Source organism: Hyla sarda, chromosome 5 (assembly GCF_029499605.1).
Source record: "Hyla sarda isolate aHylSar1 chromosome 5, aHylSar1.hap1, whole genome shotgun sequence".
NCBI classification, from domain to species: domain Eukaryota; kingdom Metazoa; phylum Chordata; class Amphibia; order Anura; family Hylidae; genus Hyla; species Hyla sarda.
In genome coordinates this window covers 281,339,658-281,354,044 of record NC_079193.1, presented here as the reverse complement: position 1 = coordinate 281,354,044, position 14,387 = coordinate 281,339,658, and the positions used below count along the sequence as shown (strand labels likewise).

At 44.4% G+C, this 14,387-nt stretch overlaps 1 protein-coding gene across 27 annotated transcripts in view; it reads left to right on the top strand.

Annotated features, from left to right (window-relative positions):
- Nucleotides 1-14,387, top strand: part of LOC130274049 (ethanolaminephosphotransferase 1-like) — a 400,414-nt gene that overhangs the window by 357,285 nt on the left and 28,742 nt on the right. For 26 of the 27 annotated variants that reach the window (XM_056521873.1, XM_056521872.1, XM_056521863.1 and 23 more), the window contains 3 exons: nt 1,542-1,590; nt 8,342-8,522; nt 9,323-9,505. In XM_056521873.1, the coding sequence (XP_056377848.1) occupies nt 1,542-1,590; nt 8,342-8,522; nt 9,323-9,505 (413 nt within the window). Of the gene's footprint in view, nt 1-1,541; nt 1,591-8,341; nt 8,523-9,322; nt 9,506-14,387 lie in introns of those variants that run through there. The other variant, XM_056521877.1, reaches the window with a different exon arrangement.

Genomic DNA, 14,387 nt, shown 5'->3' with positions numbered 1-14,387 from the left:
ATACTACAAAGGAAATTCTTTTCTTTTTGGAATGCTCTCTGATGACATCACGAGCTCAGTTCTCTCTGCTGATGTTATTATAATAATAACACTATTTATTATTGTGCTTAGTGGGATTTGAACCCAAGTCCCCAGCACGGCAAGGCAGCAGTGCTAACCACTGAGCCACCAGCTGCCCTTAGCATGCATCTGCTATGCATCTGCTATGTATGGTTGCTAAAATGGACAGAGATGTCAGCAGAGAGCACTTTGCTTGTGATGTCATCAGTGTTCCAAAAAGAAAGGAATTTCCTCTGTAGCATTCAGCAGCTAATAAGTACTGGAAGGATTAAGATTTTTTAATAGAATTAATTTACAAATATGTTTAACTTTCTGCCACCAGTTGATTTAAAAGAAAAAAGGTTTTCACCGGAGTACCCCTTTAAGATCTCCCATAATACCAACTATAGAGAGAACCCTCACTGTGGTTTTTACCATGTTTTTTTTTTTTTTATCATTTGTGGCCCTAACAACGCAATAATGTCTTTAGAATCAGAAAATGAATCAATGCAATTTTATTTCTCAAGTTGCCTCAGTTAAGTTGTTACATTTTCAGAATATTTACAGATGTAAATTAAAGACATGTTACAAAAGCTATGAGTTTGTACAATATATATGTGCAGGGGCACCTTAAAGGAGATATCCGGTGTGGGCTATTCCTCTTCTATCCTGCTTGGGCTGCAAAAAAAGAGAAAACAAAATTTCACTTACCTTCCTACGTTCCCCTGGAGCTCTGCAACTGCTGATCGGTAGGCCGTTCTAACTACTTTCTACTTCCTTCAGCCCAGGACGTCATACGGCGCTTCAGCCTATCACCGGCTGAGGCAGGACATCGCTTCGGCCGGTGATAGGCTGAAGCACCGTGTGACATCCCGGGCTAAGGGAAGTAGGAAGTAGACAGCCTGGCCGACCGATCAGCTGTTGCGGAGCTCCTGGGGGAACGTAGGAAGGTAAGTGAAAGTTTGTTTTCTCTTTTTTTTGCAGTCCGGGCAGGATGGCATAGGAATAGTCTGCACCGGACATCACCTTTAAAGGGGTATTCTCATTTCTGTATGTATATCATATCCACTGCAATGGTAGCACAGCAAAGCTATGCTGTTGCTGTAACTCTCATTTACTTCTTAGTTATGGTAGTGCAGAAAAGCCAACACTGCTAGTTTTATAATCATGGCCACCAGTAAGCTTTAGAGATAGATGCGGGTCCTCTCTGTCCTTCATCTATTAGACATAAAAGAGAAGGGGACCCCTGGAGATAGAGGTTCAGCACAGTTTCATATAAATAGAAAAAGGAATGAGACCAACCAGGACAAGACCCACCCACTCCATTGTCTGCCACTATGGTTGTATCAGACATATATGGCATATTCCATAAATAGATGGAAACACCCCTTTAACATCTCTTGTTCACTCATAATTGTAAAATAATTAGAATACAATTTTCATTACTTTAAAAAAAATTATTAATCAGCTAACATTAACAATTATTTGTTTTTGGTTTTTAGGATGCAGTTTACTAATTGCCCTTCCCCAAACAGTATATAATATTGCTATGTAAGTTGGCATTTTAAATTTAACATGCATGTTGAAGATGAAAATTTGCAGAATTTTTTTTGTATTGCTTTCTATGTGAAATGTATAGGTCTGACTTTCAACATACAAGTCTATATGGATCAGACATAAAAAACAAAAAACTTTCGGTACAAAACAAGAAAGTACACTATGCTCACCTTGCTGATTCCTGCACTACTGCTGTGGCCAACCTCAGTGCCTCAGTTTACTTCCCCTGATAATGCGCTCTCCCTGCTTTGCTAATGATGTTCCAAACACAATCTGAGGCCAGCGATTGGGATATCCTTAGGTGAGCGTACCATCAGGGGAGTATAGTGTATTTTGTTATTTTATACCCAAAGCAGGCCATATTGTTAAATATGTTGAGAACTCCTTTAAAGTGACCATCAAAAACTTAAAGTATACCAGTCCTCTACAAAAGAAAAACATTTGACATACCACAGCATCAACATTTAAGGGGGTTATCCAGGGAGCAGAAAATGTATTACCTCTGCTGTGCCCCGATGCTCAATTTCTGCCCTTTACATGTCTTGAAAGTACTAAGAGTGTTTGGGTGTGGTGGCGGGTAATAGAGATGAGCGAATTTTTGAAAAATTGGATTCAGCCGATTCGCCGAATTTTCCCCAAAAATGTGTTTTGGTCCGAATTTATTTGCAGTGAATCACTATTAGAAACGGCTATTTCTGGCCTACAGAGAGCCTCAATAGGGGTGTAGAACACTTTGCCTTGCTGTAACACACATAGGATGTGTGCTGGGTTAGTGAAATAATACTGTTATTCAGTATGACATGCAGATCAGAGGCATTGCTATTAGAATCACTGTTGCAGATCAGCACAATGACAGATCCTGGAGGTGGCATCAGAATGAGGAGATCATATAGTGGCTGAATGACACAGTGTGGAGGTGGAGGCAGCATGAGGAAACCATATAGTGACTGAATGACACAACCTGGAGGTGGTGGAAGCATGAGGAGACCATATAGTGGCTGAAGGACACAGCCTGGAGTTGGCAGCAGCATGAAGAGACCATATAGTGGCTGAATGACACAGCGTGGAGGTGTCGGCAGCATGAGGAGACCATATAGGGGCTTAATGACACAGCCTGGAGTTGGTGGCAGCATGAGGAGACCATATAGTAGCTGAATGACACAGCCTGGAGGTGGCAGCAGCATGAGGAGAACATATTATTGAAGTATGGGACAGCCTGGAGCTGGCATCAGCATGAGGAGAACATAAAGTGGCAGAATGTGACAGCCTGAAGGTGGCAGCAGCATCGGGAGTCCTGAAAGTGACCCGGTGACTCCTGATCTTGTGTGGTGGGTGGCAATACCAGTACCCAGTGGTGAAGGTGGGTTAAAAAAGGAGAACTTGGCATCAGATGTGTGGCATCTGGTGGGTGGCAGGATCATAATAGTAACTTGTAACTCCTTAATGATGCAGGATGTATATTTACGTCCTGCGCCGTCTCCCGCGATATAACACGGGTCATGCGGTGACCCCGCCTCATATCGGGTCGGTCCCGGCGGCAATCAATGGCCGGGACCCGCGGCTAATACAGGACATCACTGATCGCGGTGATGCCCTGTATTAACCCTTCAGACGCGACGATCAAAGTTTACCGCTGCATCTGAAATGAAACTGAAAGTATCCAGGCAGCTCAGTCAGGTTGTTCGGGACCGCCGCGATTATATGGTGTGTCTGGGTCCTCTGTCTCGCCTTCCTCATAACCCTCTAGCTCCTCTAGTTCATCATGCTCCTTCTCTCCTGTCAGATGACTAGAAAAACCGCCCATCTCGCGAAACCTAAACTGTTCTCCAATGTGCCCTCCTCCTCCTCCAGTTCATCCCCCAAAGGGCTCATGTGGCCCCTGAGATGAAGGCGCCATGTCTCCAGTGCCCTGACCAGCCATTGTTTCCAACATGTGTTGTAGTAGATGAAGCAGTGGCGACTGACTAATAATGTGGCTTCCTCAAAGGGCCTGAGCTAACTGCAGGTGTCACGTATGAGCTGCCACTGGTTGACATTGAAGTTACACAGGGGAGTCCCCCTATTAGCTTGGATCAACAAGAAATCGGTGATGGCTTTTTTCTGTTCGTATAGTCGGTCCAACATATGGAGGGTGGAATTCCAACGTGTGGAAACGTTGCAAATCAGACTATGTTCTGGGATGCCGTTCTGATGCTGACGCTCAAGGAGGGTTTGCTTTGCGGTGTACGAGTGGCTGAAGTGCGTGCAAAGTTTCCTTCCCATTGTTGAGATGCCTTGCAGATGGGGGAAGCAATTCAGGAACCACTTTACAACCAGATTGAACACTTGTGCCAGGCAGGGCGTATGTCTCAGGCTTCCTTGTCGCAGCGCAGACAAGATGTTCTTCCCGTTGTCGGTCACCATGGTTCCCATTTCCAATTTTCGTGGAGTAAGCCATGATTCGATTTCTTTGTGAATGACTTTTAGCAGTTCCTCCCCTGTGTGACTCCGTTCGCCATGGCAAACCATGTGAAAAACAGAGTGACACCGCCGTGCCCTGCACACATGGTATGCTGGAGGAGCACTGAGACTTGTCTGTGCAGTGGAGGCTGAGGACAAGGTGGAGGATGAGGAGGCGGAGTCGCACACTGTCACAGTGTATTGTGACCTGTATTGTCCCTGACCGTAGTTACAGCTCCACACGTCTGAGCTGTCGTGCACTTTGGTACACACCGACAGACTCAAGGACTGGCCCACCTTCTGTTCCACAAAATTGTTCAGGGCTGGTACTGCCTTCTTTGCAAAGAAATGATGCCTTGGGACTCTCCACCTCGGTTTAGCACAAGCCATCAGTTCTCTGAAAGATGCAGAGTCCACAACTTGAAAAGGGAGGAAATGCAGCATCAGCAACTTGGACAGGAGCACATTCAGCTTTTGCACCATTGGATAAGTGGGTGCATACTGTTGTCTCTTGGATATGGCTTTGCCGATGGATTGCTGGCGGAATGACTAACTCGAAGTAGGAGGAGCAGGAGCATCTGGAGTGACAGAAGATGGGTATGACACACAGCTTTTTCAGCTGAGGTGGTGGAGCCTTGGCTGGCTGAAACAGGGAGCGGCGTGCCACTGGGTGGTGCAGCAGGCTGGATCACCACATTGGAGCCACGGTTCTCCCAGGCCGCTTTATGGTGATGCTGCATATGTTGATGCAGGGCCGTGGTGCCAACATTGGGACCCTGGCCACGCTTCACCTTCTGACGACACATCTTACATGTGGCCATGTTAACCTCCTCCGGATGCTTGATGAAAAACTGCCACACCGCCGAGTAGCTGATTTTCCTACTAACAGTCCGCACTGATTGACTGCTACTGCTGCCAACTCCAGGAACCCCTGTTTCACTACCTCCTGGGAAGGTAGGCTGCCGCTAAGCAGGTGGTCTGCCCTGGGCACGTTTGGCTCCAGACTTTCCACTTCTGCAACCATGCTGACTGCCAACCATGCTACCACCTTGCTGGCTCAGCTGCTGCCTCACGGGCAACCTGCAACCCTCTTCTAATGATGATGATGAAGCCCCTTCTGCACCCGGCTCCCAAGTCCGATCGGTTTCATCATCATCGAGTTGTGTCTGCACATCACTGATGTCCTCCTCAGGTTCCTCAACAGTGTCTGCTTCAGGAGCCTGATTGCTCGCAACACCACCTCCCACACCACTCTCCTTATCACTACTTGCCCGCCTAGCAAATGGGATGACAGGGACTGCTCCCGGGCCATGCCAACTGAGGGTTGTGTCTGAGGAACCAACCTACAGTTGACTGGGGGTGTCAGATGTCACTTGTGATTAAGTGGATGACCATGTTAACCAATCGATGATGGCAGATGGGTTGCTGGTCAAAACACGACCGCTAGCTGATACCGGGAGCTCAAGCCTTTCGCTTTGACTCCTGCTACCACTTGCCCCTAATTTGCTGCAACTTCTGCCTGATGAATTTAGGCCTTTGCCACTCCTCCCTGCATGTTCTGGCACTTCTCTGCCTGACATACTTAGTGCGTATATGAGGGGAGTACAATATGCTCCACTACACTTAAAAGAGTATTTGTCTACAACACCAGCTAATGTGTACTTTTGGCTGGCCTTTCACAATATTTAGACCCTTAAGACTTTAACAGGAACAAAATAGTACACCACTTAGGTGTACGTATGTGGTATACACTTATGAGGGGAGGACAATGTGCTCCAGTACGCTTAAAACAGCTTTTGTGTACAACAACAGCTAGTGTGTACTTTTGCCTGGCCTTTCACAGTATCTAGGCACTTAAGACTTTAACAGGAAAAAAAAAGTACACCACTGAGATGTACGTATGTGGTATGCACTTATGAGGGGTGGACAATGCGCTACAGTACACTTAAAACAGTATTTGTGTACAACACCAGCAGTACACACCAGTACTACAGCACACAGTCGCTGTGTACTACACCCAAAATTGTACTTCTGTCTCAATCTCACTCCCTTCCCTATAAGTGCTTCTTGGCAGGATTTGGGATTGAGGTGAATCGCTGCTGTTCTGTGCAACACACTTGTGGTGAGCCACGGGATGTGATGTGAGGTGTAAGGGGCAGATGGTGTTGCCCAGGGGTAGATGGTATTAACCCCTTTGTGTTCGTGAAGACAGGGCGTGGTTTGCCTATGTAACCACCCAAAGGTGGTTAGTCCTAGGTTAGGCAGGGGCAAATAAATAGTCCAAGCCCAGGTTAAGGTTAACGAAAGCTTTTACTGAGGTTAGACAGGTGTTACAGTCTGTACAGTCTCAGCTTGCTGGGACTTGCAGTGACTTGATAGACTATAGGTGCAGGCCACGCTGACTACAATTGACTTGACTTGACTGAAGATGATGACAGCAGATAAGCAGATAAAGATGGCTTGACTTACTGACTTGTGGTTGCAATTTAGGTTGAGGCCTCCTGATGTGCTGGACACTGGCTCTGAGATGTCTGGACTGGACTTGACCTCAGCAGAAAGTGAAACACAAGAGCAAAAGAGGCAGATTGCAGCTCCTCCCTTCCTTATAAAGGAGGACTGTGCAAGGAGCCCATAGGCTACCTGTGGGTCATCTGGTCACCTGGTGTTCTCTGGGTAACAATGTGACTTTAACATATGACAACCATTATAATGTGACTAATAACCATGTGACCATATCAAAGGTCCGTTACACTTTATGTACAACCTATACACTTTATGGGGGAACACTGCAGGTGAGCCCTGAGGACATACAGGGACTCAAACAGATAGCAACACACTGCTCTCTGTCCCTGAGAGGTGAATCGCTGCTGAAAAAATGCTTTTCTGTGCAATACACAGCGCTGTCTGTCCCTCTCTCTCTCTCTCTCTCTCTGCAATAAAAGGCTGAAGTGACTGGCCGCAAGATGACTGCCGATTATATAGGGCTGTGACATTAGAGGGATGACTGGCTGCTGAAAGGCTGATGAAAGGTGATTCAGGGTCACCCTTGTTCCCACCTTCCCAGGATTCCTTGCCCCATGTCCTCACATGTGGATCCGCCTTTTTAGATACCCTGGAGCCTGGACCGCACTAAATAGAGTTTAATGAAGCGGTTTGCGTGATCGAATCACGGCGATATTCGCATTCGTTGCAAATCGAATTCGGATTCATCAGATTCGATTCGCTTATCCCTAGCGGGTACTAAAACTGCATTACATGCATACAATGTTGCTGACATTATGGCCACATTGTGTGTCTATTAGACATCACATGTAGTGTGGCTTTGCCTGCATGCGATGATCGTGATTTGGTGCCCACCCCATCTTGCCTCAAAAAGTATACGAAAAATACATAGGGCAGAAGTAGAGCACAAGGGAACCGAAGAAGTAATACCTTTTCTGCTCCCCGGACAACTCTTTAAATCTATTTAAATCTATTTACAGTTACCATTTATTATTAAATAGCACATTAGAACTTTAGTCTTTTTGCTTATGCCTGTAAAAAATGAAACATTACCTAGAACAACATGATTGCCTTATGTCTAGTTTGCTGCAGGATAGTGTAGTGTTTCACACATGATGTTTTTCCACATGATGTCAACCATGGCATTTTTCGGATGTTTTTCCCGCAAAAACGCTGAGCTGGATGAGAAATATATATCAATGGCATTTTTTGGGTCAGGTGCAGCTTGTGGCATTTGACCTCCCATTGACATCAGTAGGTTTAAAAAAAATGCTTTTAAAATGCATTTGTAAATGTATGTATACATTATTTTTTTGCTCACATTTATCAATAGAAATCCATGAATCACATGATCAAAGAATCATATGATAATGGGAAAAAACACAACTTAAAATATTCCTTCTCAATGCCTCTATAGCTGTACAAGCAGAGTGCTGATTTAATGGAACAATGCAATGCATGTATTGCATTTATCTATGTCACATGAATATTTTTTTTCCTGTTTCAAAATACAGTATGTGGTAAAATGAAGGCATAACCTGTTCCGCAAAAATAAAAAAAAAGCTCTCTTATGGCTTTGTAGATGGAAAAAAAAGGTTATGGGTACTAGTAGATTAAGGAGGGGGGAAAAAGAAGGCAAAAAATGCCAGGTCGGAAAGGGGTTAAGATATATAAGAAAAGGAAATAAATGAATACAAGTAATAAAGAAATTATACAGAAATTATACTGAAATTAAACGTTATAAAGAACAATAACATATTGATCTGGTGACAATAATTACATTATTTGCCTGTTCTGCCTGCAGAGCTTATAGACAGAAAACCCTGCTGAAGAGCTCTATATATGAAGGACTTTTACCATTATTTTCCCCTACAATTTTATTTATTTTGTTGACTGTCTGGACCATCTTTTCTCCATGTAAAATCCTGGACCAACAGCCAAGACTATTTTTATGGATGGTCGGTGTGCTCTTTTCAAATGTGACTGTAAGTATGATTTTCACATGTCTATCTAATCTGTCTATCTATGTTCAAGGTATACACCATGTTCTACATGAGGTAATTTTTGACATATTTCTTACAGGAAAACTGTCAGCTTGCTCCCCCTGCACTAACCAGCGGTACTGGCTGATCAGTTTGATGCTTATTGTGCCCAGATCCCCACAGGCGGGGTAACTGGCACTCTGACGTTACCAGCGCCGGCCGCAGAGCCGCCCAGCTCATCAATTATCCCTCCCCTCCTTCCGCCTCTCCCTCTTCATTACAGAGTGGGGAGAAGAGAAAGAGGAGGAGGGAGGGGAGGAATATTGATGAGCTGGGCGGCGCTGCGCCCGATGGCGGTGACGTCAGAGTGCCAGTAAGGCTAGGTTTCCACTTGTTTTTTTTCTGGCAGTTTTTGGACATCTGCCACTGCAGTTTTTGAGCCAAGGCCAGAAATGTATTCAAAAGGAATAGGACATATAAAGGAAGGACTTACACTTCTCCTCCCTTATGGATCCACTTCTGACTTTGGCTCAAAAACTGCAGTGGCAGTTTTCCAAAAACTGCCAGAAAAAAACAAAGTGGAAACTTAGCCTTAACTCCGCCTCTGCCAGTTTACACTTCATTAGCATACAGGGAAAAATGAAGATATCGGCAGAACGGCCGGGCAGATCCGGGCACAGTAAGCATCAAACTGATCAGTGTCCCCCGCACTATAAGCCAGTACTGCTGGTTAGAGCAGAGAGAGCAAGCTGACAGTTTTCCTTTGATTTCCTTATGTTAACATCTATACCTTTATTTGACAGTGCAGAGTTATTATATGCCAGATGAGTAACACCAGATCCGAAGCCTTGCATTGGCATCTTTATCCATTGGCTTTAGTGGTTGGTCTAGCTGTGTCTGGTTATCTTGGGACCCTGGAAGAGCTCACCTTCTGTGCTGTCACATTTTTTGCTACTGCAGCTCACATTCATTATGGAGTTTGTGTGGTATGTGTTATTTTTGTCTACTGAATTGGCTAAAGATAAATAGGCATTTCTTATTCTGTAATTTTGTATTTCTATGCTATTCTGTATTTGTATGCTCTTATAATATGGGGGCAGCTCCACAGCTCTCCTAGATGGCAGATGGAAGGATCTGGCATTGTCATATATTTTATTTCACCAGGAGCTGAGCATGCATTTTTATGAGGAAAAGGTTAGGGATATATTGCTGTGAAAAAGTATTTGCCCCTTTAACTGATTGTCACATAAAAAATTTTTTTATATACTGTATTTAATTACATTTTAAATATATTAAGTTACAAACAATATTATAGCAAGTAAGTTGAACCAGTCAGGAATTGCACTTTCCAAAACCTTAATTGTGCTTCTTTCAGCCATTATACATTTTTTGTCTTCTTAAGTTTATTCTCCTGCTTCATAACCCTCTTAAGATTTAAGTGATAGTCATCCCCCTTTAGGCTAGGACTCCACTGAGATTTTTGCCCTGCGACTTTTGTGGCATAAAAACGCCAGAAAAACTGCCACAAAAAGGATGCAGTAGGGATGAAAAATGTATTTAACTAAATGTTTATTTTTTATAACAAAATGTAAAAAAATTTTTTTTATAAAGTGTGTGTGTGTTTAACTTTTTTTTTTCCACATTTTTTATGTAGTACTACTACTCCCAGCATGGAACGCACTGTTCCATGCTGTGAGTAGTAGTACCTGTACTATAGACATATCGCCCCGGGTGTCAGTCAGCCCGATGCGATCGTCCATAATATAGCAGTGATGTGGCTCTAACCAGCGCTCACATCTCTGCTCTATTCACATCACTGGCCGTTCATATTTTCCGCCAAGAGCTGTGATTGGCCGGATGGTTGCAGCCAATCACAGCTCTGAGGAAAAGATGAATGAGTGAGTGGCCGGCCCGGAGTATAGTGCAGAGCAGGGATGCGAGTGCTATATACAGCCGCTCCATCTCTGCTATAGACAGGACGATCACAGCGGGTGTCAGTAGTGACACCCGCTGTGATGTGTCCTTAACTGCAGGTACTACTACTCCCAACATGGAGCACACTCTGCTCCATGCTGGGAGCTGTAGTACCTGCATTAATAGACAGATTGCAGCGAGTGTAATTTCTTACACATGATTCGATCTGTCTATTAATGCAGGTACTACAGCTCCCAGCATGGAGCAGAGTTTACTCCATGTTGGGAGTAGTAGTACTTGTAGTTAAGGAAAGATCACAGCGGGTATCACTACTGACATCCGCTGTGATCCTCCTGTATAATGTATGGATGCAGCGGCCACTCTTCTATGGTCCCCTGCACTGACTTATATATACACATATTCCTAGAGCTGTGATTGGCTGTAACCATCTGGCCTATCGCAGCTCTCTGCGGGAAATATGAATATGTGTATATATACGGCAGTGCAGGGGACCATAGAAGAGCGGCCACCGCATCTATACATTATACAGGAGGATCGCAACGGGTGATCTGTCAATTTGTACAGGTACTACTACTCCCATCATGGAACAGTGTGTTCCATGCTGGGAGTAGTAGTACTACCTAAAAAATAAAAAATAAAAATGTGAAAAACACACACACACTACATTTTTATTATTGTCGTCTACATTTTTAGTGCTTTACCCGCTCACATAAATTGATCCCTGTTTAAAAATTAATAAACATTTCGTAGTAAAAAGATACATTTCATTAGATACAATTTTTTCCATCACAACTGTATCTTTTTTATAATTTATTTTTATGGTACCCTATGAAATTTTTATAAAAAAGGTATCTTCATAATTTTTTTGGATCGCGTTTTTCTTGGCATTTTTGCTCTCCCATAGACTTCTATGGGAGGAAATCGCCGCGATTTCAGGGTAAAAAATGCCAAACTAGGTTTTGTCGGGTGATTTGAAAATCCAGCCTCTGAGCCCAAATTTGCTGAAAAATGCCAAAAGGATAAAGAAAAAAAAAAAAAAAAGCCAAACTGAAAAACAAGTGAATCTGGCATTTTATAGTTTACTATTGACTTGCAGCTAACATCTGGACGCTGCGTTTTTTCACAGAAAAAACGCAGTGCAGGACAATTGGCGTTTTTTATGGCGTTTTTGCTAAAAAAAAAAAAACCTCAGTGGAGTTCCAGCCTAAGGCTAGGATTCCACTTGTTTTTTTTTTTTCTCCAAAACACCTAGAAAAACGCCAATTTTGCCGCATGGCGTTTTTTCAGCCAAAAAACGATGCGGCCAGATGTTAGCTGTCAATGAGAAATTGCAAATTTCTAATTCCACTTGGCATTTTTTCACTTTGGCGTTTTTTTTTATCCTTTTGGCGTTTTTTCACTTTTTTTGCGGTTTTTCAGCTCCTTGGCGTTTTGAAAAAAATGCTGTATGCCGCTCAAACCTGTGTTTTTAGTCAAAATCGTGGCGTTTTTCTCCAATAGAAGTCTATGGGAGTGAGAAAACACCAAGAAAAACGATATGTGGGTTTTAACTTTGGCGTTTTTGCAGGCGGTTTTTAATTTTTTTTGTGATGGAGATACCTGTTATGAAGAAAATTTCGTAGGGTGCCATTAAATAAAAAAATTAAATAAAAATACAGTAATGAAGGAAAAAATAGTTTCTAACAAAATTTATATAACTTTTTAAACAGGGATCAATTTATGTAGGCGGGGGGAATAAAAATGTAGCCGACAATTATAAAAATGTATTGTGTGTGTGTTTTTCACTTTTTTTCTTTATTTTTTATTTTTTTTTAGTTAGTAACACTACTCCCAGCATGGAACACACTGTTCCATGATGGGAGTAGTAGTACCTGTACTAAAAGACAGATCGCCCATTGCGATATAGATGCAGCCGGCCGCTCTTCTATGGTCCCCTGCCCTGACGTGTATATATACACATATTCATATCTCCCGCAGAGAGCTGTGATTGGCCAGATGGTTCCAGCCAATCACAGCTCTAGGAATATGTGTATATATACGGCAGTGCAGGGGACCATAGAAGAGCGGCCGCTGCATCCATACATTATACAGGAGGATCACAGCGGGTGTCAGGAGTGAGGATCTTTCCATAACTGCAGGTACTACTACTCCCAACATGGAGCACACTCTGCTCCATGCTGGGAGCTGTAGTACCTGCATAAATAGACAGATCGCAACGGGTGTCAGAAGTTACACTCACTGCGATCTGTCTATTAACCCCTTAAGGACTCTTGACATACGCGTACGTCATGACAACCTGGTACTTAAGGACCTATGACGTACGCGTACGTCATGGAGAATTCCGGGCCCTGCCACGCACCGGGCGGGGATCGGACCGGGATGTCTGCTGAAATCGTTCAGCAGGCATCCCGTGCAAACACCCAGGGGGGTCATCAGACCCCCGCATGTCGGCGATCGTGGCAAATCGCAAGTGAATTCACACTTGCGATTTGCGCCATTCTGGGTCATTACGGGTCTATAGTGACCCGGTGACCCGGAATATAAGGGGGATCGCAGTTGTCTAGACGCAACCACCAATAGCAGATCGGGGCGGGGCGGGTCGGGGGGGGGGTTAACTTTCGTTTTCCCCGTCCTGCCCACCCACAATAGGCGGGGCAGAACGGGGAACGTAAGGAGACCAGCGCCGAAGATCCACTTACCGATCCGGGCGGGCGACGGAGGCTGCGGGCGACGGAGATCGGCGGGCGGCAATGACGTGCGGCTGGATCCGACAGAAGCCGTTGAGTTGCCTAGCAACATCTGGAGGGTACAGTTTGTGACCATTATACAGTGGTCTCTAACTGTAGCCCTCCAGATGTTGCAAAACTACAACTCCCAGCATGCCCAGACAGCTGTTTGGGCATGCTGGCATATGTAGTTTTGCAACAGCTGGAGGGCTACAGTTTGAGACCACTATATAGTGGTCCTTAAACTGTAGCCCTCCAGATCTTGCAAACCTACAACTCCTAGCATGCCCAAACAACTGTTTGCTGTCTGGGCATGCTGGAATTAGTAGTTTTGCAACAGCTGGAGGACCACAGTTTGGAAATCACTTTGCAGTGTTTTCTAAAACTGAAGCCCTCCAGATGTTGCAAAACTGCAAATCCCAGCATGCACAGACAGCAAACAGCTGTCTCGGCATGCTGGGAGTTATAGTTGCGTACCTCCAGCTATTGCATAACTACATCTCCCAGCATGCCCTTCGGCGATCAGTGCATGCTGGGAGTTGTAGTTTTGCAACAGCTGGAGGCACACTGGTTGGAAAATACTGAGTTAGGTAACAGAACATAACTGAAGGTTTTCCAACCAGTGTGTCTCCAGCTGTTGCAAAAGTACAACTCCCAGCATGCAAGGTTTGTCAGTAGATGCTGGGAGTTGTAGTTTTGAAACAGCTGGAGGTTTGCCCCCCCATGTGAACGTACAGGTTTACAGTAAGTTTCCTGCTTCAAGTTTGGGCTGCGGCAAATTTTTCACTGCAGCGCAAACTCCCAGCTGGAAACTCACCTTAACACGCCAGTGCGAATGTACCCTAAAAACACTACACTACACTGCACTAACACATAATAAAGAGTAAAACACTACATATACACCCCCTTATACTGCCCCCCCCCCCCCCCCCAATAAAAATGAAAAACGTATTGTATGGCAGTGTTTCCAAAACGGAGCCTCCAGCTGTTGCAAAACAACAACTCCCAGCATTTCCGAACAGCCACTGACTGTCCAGGCATGCTGGTAATTTAGCAACAGCTGGAGGCACCCTGTTTGGGAATCACTGGCGTAGAATACCCCTATGTCCATCCCTATGCGATCCCTAATTTAGTCCTCAAATGCGCATGGAGCTCTCTCACTTCGGAGCCCTGTCATATTTCAAGGAAACAGTTTAGGGCCACATAT